Source organism: Colius striatus, chromosome 4, assembly GCF_028858725.1.
Source record: "Colius striatus isolate bColStr4 chromosome 4, bColStr4.1.hap1, whole genome shotgun sequence".
NCBI classification, from domain to species: Eukaryota; Metazoa; Chordata; class Aves; order Coliiformes; family Coliidae; genus Colius; species Colius striatus.
In genome coordinates this window covers 71,880,423-71,903,584 of record NC_084762.1, presented here as the reverse complement: position 1 = coordinate 71,903,584, position 23,162 = coordinate 71,880,423, and the positions used below count along the sequence as shown (strand labels likewise).

The 23,162-nt window shown below is 39.3% G+C and overlaps 1 protein-coding gene across 7 annotated transcripts in view; it reads left to right on the top strand.

Annotated features, from left to right (window-relative positions):
• The window catches only part of RUNX1T1 (RUNX1 partner transcriptional co-repressor 1), a 113,049-nt gene that overhangs the window by 6,156 nt on the left and 83,731 nt on the right, over positions 1–23,162 (top strand). Inside the window, exons 1-2 of one of the 7 annotated variants that reach the window (XM_061995749.1) lie at positions 1,268–1,505; positions 13,996–14,168. The exons of 4 other annotated variants lie outside the window; for them this stretch is intronic. In XM_061995749.1, coding sequence (XP_061851733.1) covers positions 14,081–14,168 — 88 coding nt within the window. In that variant the 5' untranslated portion in view covers positions 1,268–1,505; positions 13,996–14,080. Of the gene's footprint in view, positions 1–1,267; positions 1,506–13,995; positions 14,169–23,162 lie in introns of those variants that run through there. 2 more of the 7 variants (XM_061995748.1, XM_061995752.1) reach the window with 2 other exon arrangements.

The following is a 23,162-nucleotide window of genomic DNA, read 5'->3' as shown; positions in this document are numbered from 1 at the left end:
ACATACCATTAAGTTTAGAGGCTAAGGTTTCAAATGAGTTGACTAACTTTTGTAACATGACTTGTCTGATTACCTTTAAATATGTTTGTAACACAGCTGACAATTGGAGGAAGTTAAGGGAGAAGTGTCCCTGTTATATGGTGAAAATACTGGCTGAAGAATGTATAATAAATTTGACATGTGGGAATCAGTTTGCCTTTAATGAAAAAATCAAAGTCCTGGTTTTGTGATACAGAAATTCACCAAATTGCTCTCTTTCCAAGGCTAAACATATAGAGTGGTTTATGAAAATAATAATTTAAAAATTACCTTGTTTTATGTTTCAGTGATACCAGGAGGTTTTCGCATTATTGGATTAGTGGAGGATTTGTGACAGACCCTTTTTTATCTGACATTCATTGCGGTGACATGATTTTCAAACACATGCCCTTCCCCCATCTAGGTTCTGGTTTTCACTTTGTATTATGTGTCAGATTCCCTTTATTTCTTCTCTTGTGGAAAAAACTGCTATCTTGGAGGAGTGATTTTAGAAGTTTGGCACTGAACAATGCCTGTCTCACTCCAGCATGCTATTATTGTCCTCATCCCAGCCTTCATCATACTTCTTTGCAGGCATGCAATGGGAATATGCTTCCTTAACAAATATGTGTTGATTCCTTGGGAGAAACATTTTAAAAACTTTAAAACCCAGTGTGCAGAGTTGATTTGACAACCTGGTACTGGTGCTGCCATTCTCCTGGCTCGCTGTGCTCATATAGTAGGCAGGCCGGGCTGCCTACCCTCCCCGTACCTCACAACCCAATCCTCTTTGATGAATACCATCAAAATAAATGCTCTCTTTTTTTCTACATCAACTGAATCGTTAAGTGTACTCTGGCTTAGCATTCATCCTCTGGTGAACGATGCCACTGCACCACTGTTGCGTTCAGGCTCTTTGGCCACGGCCAAGGTTGAGTAGGTTAGACTAGGTCGGGACTTAGCCAAACCAGGAGTAGGTATGTCTGGGTCAGGAGCCAGGCTGACGGAGGTGAGTTCAGGTGAGAGAGCCCAGGGGCTCCAGCACTGCGCTTCTCCGGGTCTCTGGCAGAATCTTCAAGCCGGAGAGGGTTTGGGGCAACTTTTAGAGACAGACCCAGGTCGGACACCTGCCTGAGGTCAGGCACAAGCCCAGACGAGGGACCCCAGGGCGCCGCCGCCTTCTCACCCGGTGGGCGGCACGGAGGTGGCGCCTCTCCTCAGGCCGGGCGCGGCCTCCCCGGGGACACCGGGCCGAGTCGTGCCGTCCCAGCGCCGCTCCCTCACACCCGCTGTGCCTCCTCCGGCCTCCATCTGGGCCGCGCTGATACCGTAATCGCCTTGATGCACGCCGCCGTCCCGCTCCCCCCGCGCCGGGAAGACTACGGAGGCGCGATGTGCCGTCCTTGCGCCGCAGATAAGCTCCGAGGCGAGTAAGGCGCACAAAGGCCGGGCCGCGGGGGCCCCTCCCTGCCGCCCTCCGCCGGAAGGTAATCTCCACCCGCGGCTCGGGGAGAGGCGGGCACGGGTAGGGGACGGGACATACCTCGTAGCCCCCCGCCGCCCGGTTCCCTCGGCACCGCACAAGTCGGTAGAAGCGAGAAGTGAAGATGTAACCTCTTATCTTCCCCATTTCCCCGGTAGCGGGCGGGGGATTTAAGGGCAGAGATTAGCCGGCCAGGAGAAGGGATCTGCCTTTTGTTGAGAGCGGGGCAGCTGCGGCCTGGGAGCTGCCTCCCCGCTCCCCCAGGCCGTGCTGAGGGCGACGGGGAGAGGGGGAGGGGGGGTCGCTCACCGGGTGGAGAGACGAGGTGGCCGGAGAACAATAGATTACTGAGGGACTCCAAACGCACTCGAGGGAGGAGGACGAGAGTGGCTCTTCTAGGTGTTTGACGGGACGAGAGTGGGGAGGAAAGACGGTTGCCACGGGAGAGCCTCCGGCCCCGGTCGGCAGCAGGGTGGCTGCGGGGGCCAGGGGAGCCGCGGCGTCCTGGTGGCGCGGGCTCGGCCGCAATGCGATGGCAGGCCGGCTGACTGGCCGGCTTGCCTTCCCGCCAGCCCGGCTGTCCCCTGAGGGCGCTGACAGGAGCGGGCTGACAGGAGCAGGCTGTGACGCCCGGGCGTGCGTGCAGGCACCCACCCTGTCAGGATCGAAGGGTTTCGATGGAGACTCGCGGCTTCCAAAATCCCTGCAGAAGACGACAACAGGTTTTAGGGAAAAAAAAATCGTCATCTTTTATCTTGAGAGCTTTTTTTGTTGCTTTTTTTGACTTCTGGTGGTGATGTTTCAGTTCTCGACAGATTGAGATGACTTGCATGCTAAGTGCGTGCATACACACTGCTTTAGCAAACGACTTTATCAGTGATCATATCTTAAACATTAAACAATTACCTTTAAAATATATTTAAAAGTTTGAAATATTTATATTGTCATTTCACTTTGTCAAGTGTTTGCGCAGATAGATATATAGATATGATCCGGTAACTAAAAGCCTAATTAAAATTTGTTTAAAGCCAAGGGGGCATGTATTCTTGTTGACAGCAGCAGATCGATAGGGTAAGACAATAGAGCCCCATTATTTTACTTCCATTGACTGAACATATTGACATTTCAGGTTTGCAATTGCCTCAGTGAGCATGATGAAACACTGAAATTCACAAACCAACTGTCTGGAGTGGCACATATATTACTGTATGTCATCTCTGCCTTCAGGTTACCTTATCACTGAAGCAGAATGGTAATGGATGGCAGCAGAGTACTTGAGAGGGGTTAGGGCTCCATCAGTTAAGAAGCTTGACACATAGCAGGTTTCAGAAGTATCTTTAATTACACCTGGAATTATGTACAAGGGAAGATGGTCCTTGTTACCTGCTGCTGCACTTCAGAGTTTACAGACTCAGAAGCAGACAGGATAACAAGGTACTTAATGTTTCATATGTTATATACATGACTTGATACCTTAAACTTTTGCAGAAGCCCAAGGACTTATAATTGTGCTGTTTGCATGCTTGCCATGTTTGCTAGTGGTGGTATCTCAGCCTGGTCTTGATGCTCAAGTTCCAGAGCACCTGCTAGACCTCCCAATCTGAAGACTGCAAAGGAAACGAACAACTTTAAAATAAATAAAATGCACTTTTGAGTGTGTCCTGCCTCAATATGTGCTATCAACAATGCTCAGGGATTTCAGTGCAGTGGGACTATAGTGGAATGATACATGCAATATGTGTGTGTGTATGCATAATTATATGTATTAATTTATATGATTGCATATAAATGCATATACAAAGAAGACCCAATGACTGCAGAACACACGTGTCTTATTATTTCGAAGGCTTTCAGATCTTCTTCAAAAATCTAGCTGACTGTAGAATGAAACCCATCAGGGTTAGCCAGAGATAGAGACTGAAATTAATTTAAAACAGACAAAGAGCTAATATGAAAGAGCCACTAGTGATTTAACTCATTTTAAAAAGTGAGTGTAATGAAAATATAAAATGTATTCTGAGTGTGTCTTCTACTCAGCAATTGTTGCCATCAAGTGGACTGCTGATGCCCTTTAAGATGGTAAAACTAGTCCTTTATACCATTTTCATGAAAATGTTAGGTTTCTGTTTGATCAGCAGGTGCTGTTGAGATGAAAGCCATGTGTAAATTTTCAGAAGGCCAAAAGTATCAATTCAGAAAAGGAAAGTGATAAGAGAAAATGCAATCAGTTTTCCTGTTTTCAATTTGTGCAGGATTTGAAGAGCTGTTTTGTTAAACTGCTACATCTGCTCCAATATGAATATTGAACTACTTCCACTAAAAATAACACCCTATAATTTGGAAGCCATTGCAATCTTTTGTTAATGCAAGCGGGTTATTTAAAAAAAAAAATCTATTCTGAAAAATCTCCTGCCTAATGTGCATTTTTGTTTATCGGCACTTTTATCTTCAGCAGATAAAATGGCATTATGCAGTTAGGACCATATCTATTTGGACTGTAAAAATGGTACTGGATAGCTAAATATCACTCTATTGGTAAAAGGATTTAACTCTTGCATTTAAAATAATTTTATTAATCAATTGACATTGTATCTTAAAATTATAAGTGACTGTGCTTCCCCATTGCAACAGTACAGCTTTTCCTACTACTGAGGACTTTCTGCAAAGTAAAGGATGTTAAGAGCATGACAGAACATTCTTTAGCTTGTTTTGTTCCTGTGATACCTGCAAATCTTAGGTTTAGGCTAATCAAGGATGTTTGTAATTAACAGACCTTCTGGAGTAACTTTTTCCACAGTAAATGAAATGATTAAATCAGGCTTGAATGTATGTTTACAAAACTGTTTGCTTCTGTATTGTTGCTAATCCAAGTGAGTTTTATGAACCTGACAAGAACAGCATTGGTGGACCATACATTTTGTATCAGACAATTTCTGTCACTCTTCAAAGGAAATAACATTATTGCTTTTTAATTTAAAAAAAATCTAATGAAAAGGATATATGTCAATTTTATAAATAAGGATCTGAAATGAAGAAGTGATAATGCAGTGTTACATCAATAGAGGACTGTATACATGAGTAAACAGAATAAAATAAGTGAACTTTTACTTCTGTATTTCAACATAGAGAATTACCTGCTTTTAATAACAGAATGGGCTTTAGCTGTTGGATTGTTATCTAGTAGTCAGGAACTCAGTTTTTTTAGCAGGTATCTGCGTGGGAAAGAGCCTTGCTGATGCTTCTGTTTAGTTTTGCAATTGGATTTGTAAGCTTTTGACCTTGAGGGATTTTCCACAGTGATCTACAGATCAGAAATAATTAAAATTCAATAAATATAAAATGTATTTTTTGTGAGATCCGTGCTTGTGGTAGGTTGTCTAGAAGTCTGTGGCATGTCTACTTTATAGTTTGTATTCTCAAACGTAACTCTGTGCACACATGTGCATAAATTTATGTTGAATGACAGAGGGATGATTATTTATACAGATTTTATCCAAAACTCTATGCACTCCTGAAACATAGTAAAAAGCCTCCCTCCCCAGAAGAGTGTTTACATCCGTGACAGTCACTAGATTCAAATCTTCTAAACATGGAAGTTGTTTCCTTTCCTCCAAACCTTCTTTTCCTCAACAAAGCTAACCCTGTTAAACCTCACCTTCTGTGGGACGTATACATAGTTATAGACATATGTACGAGAAGTAAATATTACAAAAAACATGGCTGATCGGGGCAAAATGTCTGTAGCCTTAAATAGCTTGTGATATCTGCCAACAGCAGAAGCTGTGCTGAGGAGGCCCTACCTCAGCTGACCTGAGGATGCGAGAGTTGGTGCTTGGTGCCTACGTGGAGCTTTCTGATCGCGAATATTACCGAGCAAGTGCTCTCTTATAGTTTGTTAGTGAAGATACTGTCTACCTGAAGAGTTCTTAAACCGAGGGGCTTTTCACATTAGTCATGGGATTTTTTGTTATGTTTCACAAGGGCTAGGGTGGAGTCCAATCCCAAAAGAAAGATTATAGCTGGATATAGAGTATCCAGATTTTCTTACCTAAATTGTCTGAACACATTGAGAGTGCTCTGTTTTTCTTATTCTTTGCCAAAAATGCTGCATGCAGTTCTGCTGCTCTTGTTAAATAGTTGCCATATTTAACTCCAGCGGTTGTGAATGGGAATGTGAATTTGGAAGGAAATTATTTCATGCTCCTTCTCATTTTCTGTAACATGTTTTGGGATGCCTGGAATGGAAGAGCATCCTTGATATTAAAAATATTTATGAATACACACAAAGAATTTAAAATAAGTCCATCAACTTGGTTTTGTTTATACATAGTTTAGGGGCATGTGTAATATGGTGACTTATTCAAGTGATACCTTTTTTTTATTCTGTATTATTTATTAAATTTAGTCATTATAAAAATATTGTTGGGTTGTACAGAACTGTACTGCAACAGCATTCCTGAATGGTCTCACGTTGCATTGTGCTGGTATGGGATCTTCATGAGATACTTCATGATTTCTGCAGTCTTTTCAAGAAGGCATTTGGCTCATCAACACTTTCCTATCCAACAAGACAGGTAGACTGTGGTGCTTGTAGGAAAGTGAATATCCAGAGTTCATGGAGGATAACAGGTTCTTTTGGAAATTGGGTTGCTGTCTGGAAAGACAGAAGACTCCACCTAGTGGAGTGGAATTAATCTGGCAGGCAATGGCATTCAATGAAATGGATATTATTTATGAAAAGCTAGGTTGATGCAGTGAATGAAAACCAGGAATTTTGACAAGCATCTAGGGAGATGGTTGCATGACTGTTACAAATTGTATAAGACTGCAGTTACTTTTGTAGCTCTAGGAGGCTTATGTGTGTCTGCCTTGTTGGATGTTAATGTACAATTTGCATAAGTAGTAGTCATTACCACTAACAATTTTATTTTGTGGTTCCTTTTGTTTGAGGACCTGCTGTCTAGATTTTTTTTAATTATTTCTGATTAAGACCTCACAATTGTCCCTTTCAGTAGTGGCCCAGGTGTCATTTTAAAGAGCTTGAGTAAAAACCCCCAATCTAAGCTCCAAAACATGTCTACTTTTTTTTTTTTCCTCTATAATTGTTTATTTTTCAGAGTACATTTTCTGTTTTTTGTTTACTTCTGTAATGGCAGTATCAGGATGCTTGTTCTTCATGCTGTCATGACAGGTTGGGTGGTATGTTGAGGAAATCTGTGTGTGACTTCTGGTAGTCCCAATCTGTGTTACAATCTGTTATGATGCAACAAATTATATGGGGTTTTGTACCTGTGCTTTGCTTTCCCATTGATTTGGTCACATTGTATTACTAGCATGTCAGATAATTCATTTTAAAGCTGAGATATGAGTGAATACACAACCTGAACAGGAAAGATAATGTTCTGAAGTCCTCTTTGAAAATTTATCCCAACATTAAACCACACAGGTGTTAGCTAAATTCAGGAAAAGAACTGCCCCAGACCAGCTCAGGCATTGACAGTGAGAATGGACAAGGCTATTGCCAGAAAATGAGATGATCAGGATGCAACAAAGGAGGCAGAATTATAGTGCTGCAATGGACGTTTGGGAAGAGTGCTCCAAAGGAGTGCTTTCAGTGACACACAGGTAGGGTTTGTTGCCAGAGCCATTAAAGCATAGTGGTGCCAGAGAAAGCTGCCAACAAATTTAGGGATAATGGCACCTGTGGGTGTGCTATCAAGGGATGGCAGTGCCAGGATGATTTTTTATTTTATTTTAATGGTGGCATTGCTAAAAGTATTTAAGGGTAATGTTATAGAAAGGGTTTTAGTCAGTGAAGTCATGGGGTTCTAGGAACCATTAAGGAAAAGCTGTTTCATGACTACTATTTATTATTTTTAAAGCTTGTTGGCAAACCACTTGATGCTGGAAAAGCATATTGCAACCTGTATTAAAGCATTTTGCAGATAAGCAAGGAAACTATCATACTTAAGTGAATAGCCTAGCTTAGTTTCTGAATGTTACGTGCCTTTCATGTGCGTCATGATCAATCAGTGCAACTCCATGGGTCAGCAGAGGTTGTAAATGTTGAATTAAAAGTACTGGAGCTCAGATATTTCGTGGTATTCATATGCCTAGTTCTCATTAAAGAAATGGTCTAAACACCATTCAGAAGATCTGGACCTTCAGGCTTTCTGTGATCCCATCTCATGTCTCTAATCTTAACAATACTTTGATCGATTCTGAGACTTAGATGCCCTAATGACATTATCTTATGTAAGGTTAAGTGGGTTAGCTCAGGTCTTAATATAAAGTAAGTCTCTTTGAATTTTAAATGATAGACTTATCTGTCAAGACTTCCATAAAAAGGAATAATAATACAATAATATATCTTATAATTCAGAGGTTCCCATTGAGGTCATGGGGCCAGGTTTCTCAACTTCTGTATCCCAGGAGCTGTGTTGAAGTGTTTAAGCCAGCTGCCTTGCTCCAGAATTTTCCAGGGAAGTGTACAGCTACAATTAATAACAGCTATGGTAGCTTTAAAGAATGAATCGATGTACAATTTCCCTTCTGCATTCTGAGATTTATTGGTCCCATCCTTTTCACATGGGGAAGTTTTGGTTGTTAATTTTCTTGATTTTTTTTTTCTTTTAAGTCCAGACCTAAATTTCACCTCCCCTTACAGAGCTATTAGTCACTATTGTTTTTATTATCCCATAGCTTCTCTGGGAAGTGAAGGATGGGCAGGACCTTGGTGACATTGCCAGAGCAAGTCACCGGTGGCCATGTCGGCTCCCAAGGAGGTCACAGGAAGCAGGTGGCTGCATTAATTGTCCTCACTCCCAACTCTTGTCCTTCCTGGAGGCAATTTAGAAGCAGTCAGGAAGTGTCAGTCCTACTATCTTCCCCCATGTTCACTATTTCACGCGTTCATAATAATTTGAGGTATGTGCCAGGCAAAGGAAACTGTGTAGGAATCCTTACAATCCATCCTAAACCATGTGGCTACCTGCCTGGAAGGGCTGAATGCCATCACTGCAGAATGTGTTTGTGTTTGCAGCTGGAATCTAGAACAATAACAAAGAAGCCTCTTAAAAAAAAAAAAAAAAGGGTATTTCCCTAAAAAAAAAAAAAACCTCCAAAGTCTTCTTTCTTTCAAGCTATTGATAAAAATCCTAGGTGATTTTATCTGGTGAGTAGAGAGGAATGTAAATGCATTTTATGCTTAGGCCAGTCAGGTTTTAATGGTCTTTGTGTTGCAACTGCACCATCAGTAGTCTTGGATCCCTAAGTAGCACTCCATGCTATGCTTTGGAAAATCATTTAGAGTCTTGCTACTATTGAGGAGCACTTCTTAGTTAACCGTTCACTTGATTTGTTGACATTGGAGGGATGCAGCATTGCTGAGGATCTCACTGCAGGTGCACGTCATCCTGTAAGCCAGGTTTTGAACTACCAGTAATGTTTCTTTTAGTGTTTTTGGAAAATATCCACTTACACTGGAAGTATGTCACAAGGTCACAAGTAGTAATAACTATGGTATTAGTTATTTTTTTATCTTCTATATGCATTTTGAGTCAAAACTCTGAGCTTCTGCTCAAGTGTACTTGTGGTTTTACTGTAACTACTTGCCTAAATAAGGTGGGCTGCAGGATTAGATGACTGGTGGAACATACTGGTTTCTGAACCACTCTTAAACAATATTGGCCTGAAACACTAACAAATAATAAGCACATTGTGCTTGGACTTGTATGTTATTTAAAGAATAGCATTTTAAAGCAGAATATTTTGCAAAGTGTGTTTAAAATGATCACTTTACAATTTATTTCATCAAACTCATAGTACCGGGAAAAATACCTCTTTCAGAAAGGAAAAAGTGTCAGTATTGGGGAAGAATATCTGATTTTTACCCAGCTATTTGCTAGTTAAGCTGCCTTCTTTTCAGTGCAAGGAGATCAGCTGACAGCAGCAGCAACCAAATCATGTTTGCAGCTGGGCAATTGCAGTAGACCCTAAGATCTGTGACTGTCAACCATGAACATAGATGCCTTCAAAGTTCTGTTTTTCTTCCATGTGGAAGTCGTTGGCATGGAACAGATGCCTTCATTTTGGAGAAATCAACCTCTGGATATAATTGGTTCTCTCTTCTCTTGTCCTCTAGGGATAAGCTCTCACAGATGAAATTAGATGAGAGGGGAAAAAAAAAAAAAGATACAAGCACACACGCTCACACATGACACAAAGCAGGAGTTTACAGGATCCCTCTCTGTTTTGTCACGTGGAACTGTTTTACAGCTGGAAGATTTCACTCCATTTTTAGCACTCTACACACATAGTGATGATGCTATATGAAAAACGTGCAAATTAAAATATATATCTGGCCAAAGTTTGTTATTAATCTAGGCATACTTGTTTAGAAATAAGACAAGCATATACAGCCTGTATTACTTTACTGTTAAATGTTGACTTCCACACTATCTATCAATTCCACAGTCTTGGAAATGTAAAGCTAAATGACAGAAGATAGTTTAAAAAACTTCCTCTGAAGTGATGGAATCAAAGTATTTTCATCAAATTGGTTGCTAGTTATTAACACAGGAGGATAAAAGCAAATAGTTGACTTCAAATTTCACCTAGCATACAAGCATTCAATTAAGGAAGTGTATTTACAGGAACTTTAGCAGAATGAATATGATGAACACCTATCATGAGTCCTGTAGTAGAGTACTGAAGAGACTGTCCTCTTACTGCAGATAACAAAAAATGGAATAATAGAATGGTAGGAATGATGATAATGAGACTTAAAGGCTTTAAGAGAGTAAGGAGAATCTGCCTGTCCTGTGCCTAGCAAAGGGTTTTGTTAATGCCTCTCCTCTCTTGTGTAACAGCTACCAAATCATTGCAGTTTATAGTTATTTTAGTACTATTAAAACAAATTAATACCAACTTTAGGTTTTCTTAATAACCTTAGTTGTGAACTGTGACAGTCAGGCAGTGCTGTATAAAGAGCTATGGTATTCTCCAGAGGAGAGTGCAGCAGGGATCAGAGACTGCTTGGAGGTAAACTGCCACTGCTGATACCCAAGAGCCTGGAGGTCTGTCATCATTGAATGCTTTTTATTTCTTAAGTTTTATTTCCTAGCATAAGTTCTTTTAATATTGCAGTTTAATGTAAGACTCCAGTTTGATCACTATGTGTAAATTTTATCTAGGCAAATATAACTCTCATATGAATGGGCTGATGAGCCATAGCTCATCAGTGTAGTTGCTTGAAGACGCTGAGCCTTTGTAACAGCTTAGGTAGGTCCTGCTGGTAGAATATCTATGACCTGAATTCTTAACTTGATTTTCCAGGTTTTTATGTCAATTTCCATATTTTACATGAAGAGTGTACTACTACTGTAGTGTGTCCGTCTCTGAAAAGTTGCATGGAAGTGTCATCAGCAATGAAAACTTGCAGGAGTTACCTTCATCCTACCTTGATCTGGGTCATTGATAGAAGGCAATCTGACTTTTGGAGACTTGATGTAACTGGATAGCTGCAGTGTGCTATGGCCCTTTGTTTCCTGACAATACCCACGAGCTATGTGGGTGGAGGGCACTCACTGGGGCTTCCAGCAGTTAGAAGCCCAAAGTAAACTGAGTTTTGAACTGATGACTCTTCAGCTTTCATAAAAGAGTGGGGAGACTCTTTCGTGTAGGACTCCAGTTCTGACTCACAGAACTTCAGTGCAACAATGTGCAGCTCTTGGCATTGTATTTCTGAAGAACCACATATTAAGGGAAGGAGTGCTTAGGTGATGAAGGGATTTCTGGCAGTAACTAGGAAGTGCAATAATGGTCCATTTCTTTTGAGTCTGATCCTAATATTTGTAGTCTTTACATCCTATTAATTCCTTGAAAGATAAGCTGATGGAAGAATGATTTGCCAGGACCAATGGCTCTTCTAAAAATCTTGGCTCAGATTATATCCCCCTTCTCTTCACATGTAAGATAAAAGCACTGTGAATATGAGGTTAACTGAATTCAAATAGAAGACTCTCTCAAGTTATTGCATTCCTTAGAAAATAAATACATTTTTCATATGGTTGAGATTGATCAAAAAAGTATTCTGTATGCCAGTGATTACATTCCCATCTGTGATTAAGGTTTTCTGTCTGCATCTGGTTTTCACATTATATTTCTGTAACAAGAATCCTTTATATGGCAGAGTTCACTCTCTGTATTTTCTATTAGCTGCAGCTTGAACTACTGCACGGATCGCAGATTTACACATGTGGTTTTCATTACTTCATACCATTGAGAAAAAGTAATATTTGTTTGGGAAAGTATGTTTTTAAAAATTTCCATGGTAATACAACATGTTGATCCTTTTTTATAACACTCTTGTAAGATTACAAATTGTTTGAGGCATTCTGCTTTCAGTGAAGTTCAGACTTCAGACAATTTTGCATGTACATTTGCACAAGAGCAGCAGTGTACAATTCAGGAGGCAAAAAAATGAATTTAAAAAAGATTAGTGTAGAATGGCTATAGCAGAATGCATCTGTCACTTTTGAAAATGTGACATATAAAGAAAAAGATGACAGAACTGAAGCAAAGGAAGAGCAGTAAGTTGAAGTGAGGTCTTCATTGTAGAGTGGACCACAGATGGGTACTTTTTTTTTTTTAAAGACTTTAAAAAAAAAAAATATAGTTTACCAGCTATGAAAAAGGAGTATACTATTCAGCAGAAAGAAATATTGAATTGTTAGATGCTACATAATTTAACATAATAGATCATAAGTGTTCCTAGTGGCCAAATTAGTAAAGGTTAGCAAAACATGAATACCTCTTTACAGATGGCCACTGTCTGTAATTACTCATCCAAAATGATGTAAATTTAATATTCCACTGTAAGTCCATGTTTCAACCAGATTGTGCTATTGCTACTCAGTAGAAAACTTAGTGTTTAAATGATGTCGGTGAAATTAATAGGGCCACTTGGTCAGTGAAGGATTTTTCAGTTTTGTTAGGGCCGTAAAAATTGGATCAAACAATAACAATTTAGGGAATGTTGTATGCATTTATGGACATGTAAAGTGTTATGCAAAAGTCTGGAAAACTGAAAAATACACAATTCATGATCAGGCACAACTGAAAGGTAAATTTATTGCCTATATAAGAACATGGTGACAACTAGTGAATTTCTTACAAAATAAAAACCATTTTAGAAAAGTAGCCGTTGCGCTTAGTTTGGGGACTCCAGACCACATTTTGGTGATTATTTTCCAGATGCCCAAGGCAATTGTGTCATATTGAAAGCTTCACAACTGCCAAATCCTGGGTAGAGTCCTGCAGTCCTCGTGTGCCTCTCATTTTCCCTGAAATGAACAGAATTTTGGTTTCTGTTAGGGCTGCAGGGGAACGTCTGACTACAAACACGGAAAAGAAAGAACTCTGAGTTGTGAACTCTTTTGTTCTGTAACCTTAACTTCAACTTGAGAGGGTTTGTTTTGATTTGAGTAGGGTGCTTGTTTGTGGGAAAGATTGCAGTTTCTAGCACAAAGACAAACGCGATCTTTTGCAAATGCCCTTGGGCGAGACAATTTTTTTTTGCAGCAAGATCTAGTCCAGGAGAGGATTGAGGCTGGGTTATGCGTTAGATGCATGTAGCTGCGACTCGATCCTTATGCATGCTTAACTTTATGTCCAGAAATACCTGAATAGTGGATGCAGATTGAAGCATGTAAATAACTGTGTGTGCCTGGCTCTGAAAATCTTTCTTCCTTGACATAATTGCAACCCCCTGAAAAGCATATTAATGTCTTGGAAAAACTGTGACAATGCTGTAACATAGACTCATAGGAATGACAAAGTATTCGTGTAACCCAAATAAACAGTTTTTGTAGGTGTTGCAGTGGGAGGGAAATTGCCTTTTCAAAAAGGGGGAGGATGATTTGTAAACATATCAATAGCTTTTTGATCTCCCTTTGTTTAAATGTGTTTGCTGTTATGATTACAAAGACAAATTAGTATAGCAATGTGTAATTGTAAAGTCTCTATTTTTAGTAACTATGTTCTTTTAATAAATGATTCTCTAGAACTTCTGTTGAACCAGGTAAAGTATGCAATATTTTATACCATATGAATGAATGTATTTTAAACCAAGCATTTTTAGAGAATTAGCTAATAGATGTTGTCATGGTAGAATAGAAGCTGCCCTGACTTTGTTGCCCTCTATATGTCAACTGTTTTAAATGAGCAACTTATGAAACAGCCTTTGTCGAAGAATTAATACCATTTTAAAATATTCTCTTATATTAACTAAGAAAATATGGGTAATTGATTTAGAATGATAGCATTTGTCTTCCCTTTTTATTTAAAAGACTGCTACTGTCATGGAAATGAAGGGGTGTGGTGCTTCAAACTGCCTGTGATATGTGCTTCTTTTTTTTTTCCTTTTTTCTGTTTCCTTTTTTTTTTTCTTTTTTTTCTTTTTTTCTTTTTTTTTCATTTGTTGTTGTCAATAGAAAAGATTGATCTCTGGGCTGGTGAACGTAATATCTGTCCCAGTCAGAAAAGGAAAGAGGAAATTAGCAGAGCGATTGGTGGAGAATGATATCTGTCAAAAGAAACACTTGGAGAGCACTGAGTTTAGTTATAGGTGACTGCCGGAAAAAAGGGAACTTTGAATTTTGTCAAGGTAAGGAACAGAAAAATATTTGATTTTGTAATGTGCATACCTTTTAGAAGTTTTTTTTAATGACCGTACCTTGCCTTGTAAACTGTATTTAAAAAAGAAATCTCTTCCTTCAGCCTCCAAAAAGTCTGCCTAAATCAGTCAAGGTGGTGTTTTCATCTTACTGAGAAAAGAGTACGACAATAACAATAAAATCCCTCAGTGATGACTTTTTTAATATCTTCCTTAGCTTAAAAATATGTGTTTGTGAAATTTTTAACTGTGGTTTTTGTGGTTGTCGTAACATAGATGCTCTTTATTTATCTGGCATGTAAATATTACTTGACTGGGCTGTGGAAATAATGAAGTTCAGTTTCCTGAATGATGAATTGGAACAGTGTTTGCAACCAGCTTAAGGGAAAGTTGTAAACACATTGTCAGAGTGGTTGTGTTTGTAATTTAGATGAGCCCTCTGGTAAACTCATTGCATTGGGAATTTGTGATAAATTTGATTGAGATGGTATAGAGAATGGATATTTCTACTTCTTGTGTGCAAAGATTTTTACCATACTGGAAAAGTAGATTTGCTGTGGTGGAGCTAAACTTCTAGATAACCTCTAAATTCTAAACTGTTATCTAGAAGTTATCTAACTTCTAGATAACTGTCATTCCTGTCTTTACTGTAACTTACATTTTTTCTCCTAAAATGGTGTGTCTAAATGATGAGAAAGTACTAAACTTACTCTAAATGCTTTCCAACACTGATACATTTTCAGAAAAGTGTTGAACCATTTCACCTATCAAGCAACTTTGACAGAGTATGATACTACAATAAAAGGAGCAATGTCTGAGTACTCTGGTTAGTTTTGAAGGCAACTAAACCTTATCACATCACTTATCTCTCCACCTGAGACACCACAGACCACGCTGCTCTGTCTGTGGGATGTGGAAAGGAGATGGAGTACAGCTGGGCCAACCAGCAGCAGGCTCTGCACATCATGCTGTGGCCAGGGGCTGGGGCTGAGGTTTTGTGCACTAGTGTGAACATACTTTTAAAAGTTTAAATCCTATTAAAAATGAATTTGCATTCTAATTTGAGTTCTTAGCTCAGTTTAAAACACATAAATGCTTCTCAGGGACCTTCTTGTACACAGACATCATTGGAAAAGAATGAATAATCTTAGCAGGGTTTCTTCTTGGATTTTTATTTTGCTAAATTAGCACTGTATAGCTGCAGAATAATTCTCCTTTTTCTATCTACAGTCTGTTTTGCTGAGTGCAAGTGTACTCTGTACAGGTGGGTGGTGGTTGGTTTCTTTTGCTGTATGAGTCTTCTTAGAGGGTTGGGGTTTTTGTTAAAGTAGAAGTAAGGATTTCATGCCTGAAGGATGCAGTGCTGGCATACTAATGGGAAGCTTAATTGTAGTTTATTGCTGTCAGAGCACAGGCAAGATAATGGAAATTTTCTGCAACTTAGCATAAAGACATGTTTTCTAATACTATTCATTTTTATAGAAAGAGGGAATTAACGGCTAAAATTCACTTCATCTTTATAAAGTCCAAATGATCTCGTTGTACTACTGAAATATACATAAATGGGAGGGAACAACATATTATCTGTCTTGTTAACTGTCAGGCAGCTCAGTCTGCCTGTATCACCTGAGTTCAGGCACATCTCTAGCATTGTGAAGTTGCTCTGTTCTATATTATTCCCTTTCCTGCACAATTCTATCAGCATAGTCTTAGACTGAAACAAACACATCCTCCCTGTAACACAGCTTACAGAGTTATTGTATAGTTTTCACCTTGGTGATGAGGAGAATCCAAAACTGCTTTGTAGCCCTTTGTAAAAGATTGATCAGCATTGGTTAGGAATTGTTAGATCCTCAGCCATTTACTTTTTCAAAAATGACATTTCCTTAAAATGAGTACATGCATATGGATATGTATGTTTGTCAGACATTAAAAAATTTTGGTCTTTAAATGGTCAAAGAAGCTCCACATTGAAATTTGGATGAGTAATTAGAGATGAAGCCTAAGAGGTTAACTGAGTATGGACTTTGCTGCACCCAAGAAGACTTGGCTTCCTATTTGAAACGAAAGGCAAAATAAAAGGTATTTGAGTCTACCTCCTCCTTGAAGCAGTGGCCTCTCACAGGGTTAGACTACCTGCTTCTGCTTCCTGAGCCCTTTTGTGCTTCTCATTCATCTTTGGCTATTGCAAAGTCTTCTTTTTTTGTTTTTTTATCTTCAAAACAATTGTTTACTTACCTAGGTACCTTAAAGAGTACAGCTGAAATAATAAACCCTCCTTTTAACACCTAACAGATGCAAAAGGAGATGTGTGTATTACAGCAGCAAATTGTCATTGCACAGCTCCCAGTCTGATTTTCATCTTTTCATGTGGTGCACACCTGTGGCTTGCTGGCATTGCTCTGGATCGGAGTGTGAGAGATCTTAATGAAAAACAAAGCTGGGATGACAAAAAGATACTCCACAGCACACACTGGTTACTTCACACATCGTAAGAAAGTGAAATTTGAAACAGGCTGGTTTGGAGAGAATGCCTTATGATGAGGGAGGTGCCCAGGTGACTCTGCAAAGGGAACTGCTCATTGCTGCCTTGAAAATAAGGCTTTTTTCTCTGTAGGGTAGGTTGATTTAGACCAGTTGAGAGCAGTGGCTGATTTCTCCAGCTTACTTTCTGAGCCAATGTGAGTATCCTGGGCAGGAATCCAGATTTTGAAGTACAAAGTAAATAACCCATAATCTATATAAAACGCTGGCGGATGGAGAAGGGAGGAAATGTACAGAGAATAACTGAGTTTGAGAACAACTGTGTTAAAAGAAGGGGAGTGTGTGTATGACATTTGTATTTATTTTAATTTGAAAATATAATCTTTGAAACCTTTGAGGTAAGCAGAGGATGAGCTCTCACAATATAATACGTTTATTAGTAAGCTGAAGCACTGCAGCCGAACCTATTTTTTCCTAGCATTTTTTTCCTGAGTGCAGAGTTTGGGTTTCCTCTTTCCCCCTTCGCCCCCCACCCCGCTTTGGTAATGTACTGTGGCTCTGATAACGTTAATGGGCATTGCCCCACATGGAGCAGCGAGTGTATTGTACCACTGCTCACTGATCCCAGGTCAATGTGATGCGTGAAATCAATTTATTTGAATCTCTTTGGCTGTATAGGAATTTGGCAGCATGCCAGTTGTTTTCATTTAATGTTCTTTGTGTTGAACACAGACAAGCAGGCATGCTTTTGTACTCCTCCTTCTTCTGGGTTCTTCTCTTTTCAGCCAATATTCTATTCTGTGGATTTTTCAGAAGTAGGAATGAGTTACCTTTATTTTTAGAAGTCATTTTTGTTTAAATAACCTTCAAAAGGTGTAGAAAGTAGGTCAGCCGTAGAGCAGCATGTATAGGGTTTTCACTGCGTGCAAGTGGTAACACCTGCCTTTTCCTGTTTCTTTAAATTTGGAGAAAAAGAGAGAGAAAATACTGGTCTGTTTTTCTAATGCTCAGCTAAATGATTTATGTTATCTTTAATAATGCTTAAATAGGAATCATTTTCTTTCTCAATTAGTGAATGCCTGGCAGTTGGTTGGACAAATTGGAATTACTTTTCAGGATCTTTTTAATTTTGAGTGATGACCTTCAAGTAAGCATTAATTTAGGAATCCCTTTGCCCTATCTTTCTGTCTGTTCCTCCCATTCCCCAGACACTTAATATTTTGAATGGCTGGCTGAAGAACAGCTACCTGAAAGTACCCTTTTCTTCCCTTTCTGCCTTCTTTTTATGAGAAAGCAGCAAGGTGTGTGGAACAGAGCAAGTAATATAGCCCTTCTTAAGGGAGGGAGGGAGAGAAGGAAAAAAAAGAAAGGAATAGACAGCAGCAGATATTTCCAGGAGGATTTGTTTTAAAGCTTGGTGTTGGGAGTGGGAATAGAGGGCTCTGCTGATGCTCCGGGCGGCTGGTGCGGAAGTTGATATGCAGAACCGTGGAGCCACAAAGGCGCAGGGGTCAGACTCGTACACATCAGCCCCGTTTCCTTGTTTAATTACCTGAAGAGCAAAACATCCAGGCTGGGAGTGTGTGAAAACCCAGTATCTTGAACAGCAGTTTGCTGCTGTGACATCCTGCGAGGCCAGCCCAGTCTGTCCGCAAACGTCAGGCCTGGTTCCTGACAGAGGGCTATCTCTGCCGGGCCTGGGTTCCTTCCATTCAGGAGGCATTGTGTGGAAGAGGGTTTGGTCAGGAATTTGAGGTTCCTGCCGGTTCTTCCAGTCCGGACAACCCTGTGACAGAGAGGCCTGATTTTTTTCTTTTAAAGAATAATAATAATAATACTAAAATAATGAAAAAGAGTAGTCTTTCCCTTGTAATTCTGGCATTGATATAATACCGACTGAAATGAAACATGTTAACCCCTTCACTTCCAAATTTGTGCTTTTTTCCTTTTACTTTATTATTCTTTATCCCATTGCCCAACCTCTTTATTTTCAGAGGTGAAAACCTGAGAAGCATACTCTTTCAGGTGGAATTTGTAATATGAAGCAAATAAACTTATGAAGAGGTGGGTTTTTTTTGTTTGTTTGTTTGTTTTGGTAGTGATCATTAACATAATCATCATCCTCAGCATTTTAAGTTTTTTATTTTCAGCAAGCTTGGCAACATTATTTTTATTCATCCCGTGAGTTCAAACCAAGCCAGTGTTTGTTCTGGCATGGCCTATTAAAACAATGGTGGCAGCTGTCAGTACTTCCATTCTCATTAGTCATGTGATTTTCTTAGATGTCCAGCTTGGTGTTCAATTAAAAAAGGTTGGGATAGGGTCAGTTTTAGTCTTTGCTCCTCGTAGCTGCTGTTTCTTGAGGTCTCTTATACACTGTTCAGGTTTGGGCCTGTAGATTGTAAGTGTTCATTGAGATGTAGAGCTCAAGGTTATAGCTGAAAGATGCTTAAATGTTCATTTAGGTAAAGGTCTTGATTTTTTTTTTTCCTGATGAAGAATTAAAGGCATGATTTCTTGTTTGAATGATGAAGAATATGACAGTGGGATAATTTTAGAATTCTAGTTTACGTCATAGTGCTGTTAATAGTCTTACTGGCAAAACTTAAGATCACAAGGTACGAGTAGTAGAGGGAGAGAACATAATTAACATGTTTTTGCACAAAAAATGAGTGTAGCATGTGGCTATTGCCTTTTGTTTTTGTGGGCAGAACTTAATCCAGGAAAGGAATTTGTGGTTGTAGGAGTGGAGGAGAGCTGAAAGTTAACTAAGGTTTAATTTTCTCTTATGCTGAAATCTTTTGGTCTGGTGATTTTGGGTACTTTGAAGGTGAGAGAGAAATTATTTGTGCTATGCCTTATATTTTCCCTGTTAATATTTTATTAGGATATCGTAATACAGATTTAAAGGCATACTTTTCTTCTCCCATGCAAACATTACCAGGTAAGGGGTTTGAGGACCCTTCATTAAGAGAAAGTGTCCTTCAGTGGGCGTGCACAGCTGGGAATCAACGATAGTGCAGTGGGACCAAAAGAGTCATTATGATCTATTGTGCCACTAATCCTCCGTCTAAGAAGGATTTGCAGGGGATGGTGCAACAAAAGAGCTGTTACAGTGTATCTGATCAATAATTTTGATCTCATAAACTCTTTTATATATACATAATCCTTTACCTTTAGAATCAGGCCCACTTCATTATGTATTCCTTAGGTTACTCAAGTGTAAAGGTGCTTTTAAGTAAAAGTGAATTACTTAGGCATGTAGTTTCAAATCTCTTTTATCCTGTTGTGTATTGCAAAGAACCCATAGTTTAAATAAGCATTGCTTGTATCTTCAGAGTGAAAAAAAGATGGTTTGTGCATTGTGGTCAGTGTCATGTACCTACGGGGTTTGTAGATATAAAGGAAAACACGTGTCTGTATAAAAGCAGTGTTAGTTAAACCATAGCAAGTCGTATAATTTGTGGCACTCCTTCCAATGCTTTACATGCCCTTTTGTTTTTTGCAAAGTTCATATTCTAGTGAACTGTTTGTAACCTCTAGCCAGCCATTGCCCACCTCAACCAGCGGTATAGTAAAAGAAAGTTCTCCATGGACACGTGGTCATGACAGTAATCACATTGCCTTTCCTCCCACCCATCGGGTGGCTAGCTCTTCTTTGAACACGGCAGAAAATAGTAGCTTTTATTCCATGATTGCCACCTCAAAAATGCCTCAGAGATAATGATTTGAAATCAACATTCTGGTTAAAAAAAGAAAATATTTATCTTGGGCATCTCAGCAAGTCTCTGCTATGACAGTCTTGCTTAAGGAAAGTTCTCATGGATAACAGTTCCCAAGCTAGTTCAGGCTCTATTAAAACTGGCACCTTGCGTTGTGCCCAAGCACTTAATGCTGCTCTTTGCAGATGTTCTCCTAGTGTGAAGTGGTGTAATTTGCTCTTGGTATGAAATTCCACTTCATAATCACCTCTGCATTCTTCTGCTTCTCTTCTGAATGGCTACAACGAAGCACCATGTGGAGTGCAGCACAATTAGATAAAATGAAATGATATTTAAAGACTTATGTTACTCAAGGCTCCTCCCTTTTACTAAAGAAACAAAGATTTTATATGTTATTTTTCCTTAGTTATGGTGAGATTTGTTTGGGTTGGACTAAAACCACAAAGCTTTATATCAACACATTGTGCTTCCAGGCAGCGTGGTGTGCTCCTCTGATTGCACATTAAGCGGATCCCATTCTGGCTCAATTTTGTAGCAGAAACCTGACTTGGACAGGGTTTATCCCTCAGTGTTAAAGTGCTAGTTGTTGATCTTTCATTTATGTGTTAATTGTGGGTAATATTTTATGGTAGTATTCACAGCTTCAAATTATGGAACTCTTGGCTTTCAGGGCTAGTGGAGGTGGGAGAGAATAAATGCCCAAGGCAGTAGAAGCAGAGGCCAGTCATGAAATGGACTGGAGAAGGGAGGTGTGTAGCAGAGTGAGGAGGTGGCCCCAGAATTCAGAAAGCAGGAGTAGCTGTGATGGCAAAGAGAAGACAGAGGACACTGAAAGGAAAAGTGAGAGAATACTGTGATGGAAGGTGTAACAAAGGAAACAATGGAAAGAAAAATATTTTTTTACTAAAATTAGTATCTTCCCTTTGTCACTCACAAACGGTAATGCTTTTCTATCATCAAAGGTTGAATGAGTCTGTGTACTGCTTCTGTTGTTTCCAGATGCTGAACTGCATTAGAGCAGTTCACTTGGTAATATTGCTTTGCTATTTTAGCAATTACAGGATCTAGCAGTGGGTTGTCTATTATTAAACTGTGAGAAGACTCATCCATAACCACTTTTGTGCTAGGACTTAGTTCTCTTCATGTAAAAAGGTGCCCCCTGCTTCTATGCCATTAGACATTCTCATTCATCAGGGAAAGTTAAAATATTTGATGAGGAAGTGGCTTTCCCACCTGGCTCTGGAATGCAAATAATTTAAATGGGGAAATAATGCTTAGCTGTTCTAGATATGCACAAATATGTATTTAAAGTCTTCATTCACTGCACTCTTGAAATTACTGAATAGTTTATGGATGCTATACTAAAATAAAGGCATCAATAGTAAACGCTAACATAACACAATGGCATTTCTGTGATGTTGTTGGCACTACCACGTATATAAGCCATAATACAGCAATGCAGAGTGGCCTGGTTTCCAGACCATTATAGTGGAGACTGGTGTAAAGATTTTGCTGTCTGATGTAAGGCTAAGCTTTATTTTCTGAATGCTTGTCAGTTTGTTTTACAAGCACAACATTATCTTTATACTGTTTATATATATGTATGTTGACTAATATTATTCTTTAGCTTGCCATATATATGTGATGACCATTTTGGTTTGTAAATTTGTGTTGAATCTCATCAGCAACAATAGCTTTGTATCAAGGTCCCTTTGAACAAAGCTTTTGTACCATTTTAAATGTAGTAAATAAGTACAAATTGATCAATATATGACAAAAGGGTGAAGAAGGGAGGTCAAGGGGTAAGTATATTTCCATATAAAACATTTTTTCCCTTTTGAAAGTGGCAGTATAGGAGCATAAATAAATGTTTTGTATTGCTGTGTATTTGCTCCACCTGGTGGATTTTCCCGAAAGTGTTTTTAATCCTTGTGTCATGGTTCATAAGGGGAGTCTGTCTTTAATTAAGTATAAAAGTACCAAGAGTGAAAAAACCTTTTTTTTTTTTTTTTTTTAGCATTGCAAAAAGCAGATTTAGGGGAAAGAAAACATTGGAATTGGTTATTTCTCTTGGTCATACTTAAGTCAGTAAAGTTATCTCTATGATTAAAGCATGGCATTCCAAATGAATTAACAATAACAGTTTAGTCTTGATCTCATCTAGAGATTATTAATTAAAAAGTCCAAGTCTATGACTTATGGGGTTATATGTGATCAATGCAAGTGAGGATTTGCTGTGGCTTCCCCACTCGCTTGCCCCCCCCCCCCCCCCCCCCCCCAATTTGTGAGCCCCCTCCCCAATTTGTGTGTCCCCCGCCCCCCGATGACAAGTAGCAGGGCTATTGAAAAAGAGAGTTCTGTGCTGAAGTTTTACTGCTGTATGTCAGCAAAAAATCTGTCTGTCATTAAGCTAGCTTTGCAAACATTGTTTTCTTTGGAATTCGTAAGGACTCGGTTATGCTTTGATCATCTCATTGTTCTCCTTAGGTTATTTTTTTCCTTTAGAGTGTAATGGCTCCCTAACAGAAGGTGAAGTTTAGAAAATAGTGTCTCCATATGCAAGGGATTTGGAGACCTTTTTATTGTCTTTAAAAATGTCATTCATAGTCCTCATTAGCATTTATTGTTGCAAGCCTACAAGCAGAAAATGTGAAATTGGTATGTCATGAATAGCTCCACAGAGCTCTGGAGCCCTGAAACTTTGCCTGCAGTGTGGTGTGGGGCAGGCATTGAGAGAAAGCTGGCCAGATGGCTGCCAGCACAGAGCAGAGCTGCAGGT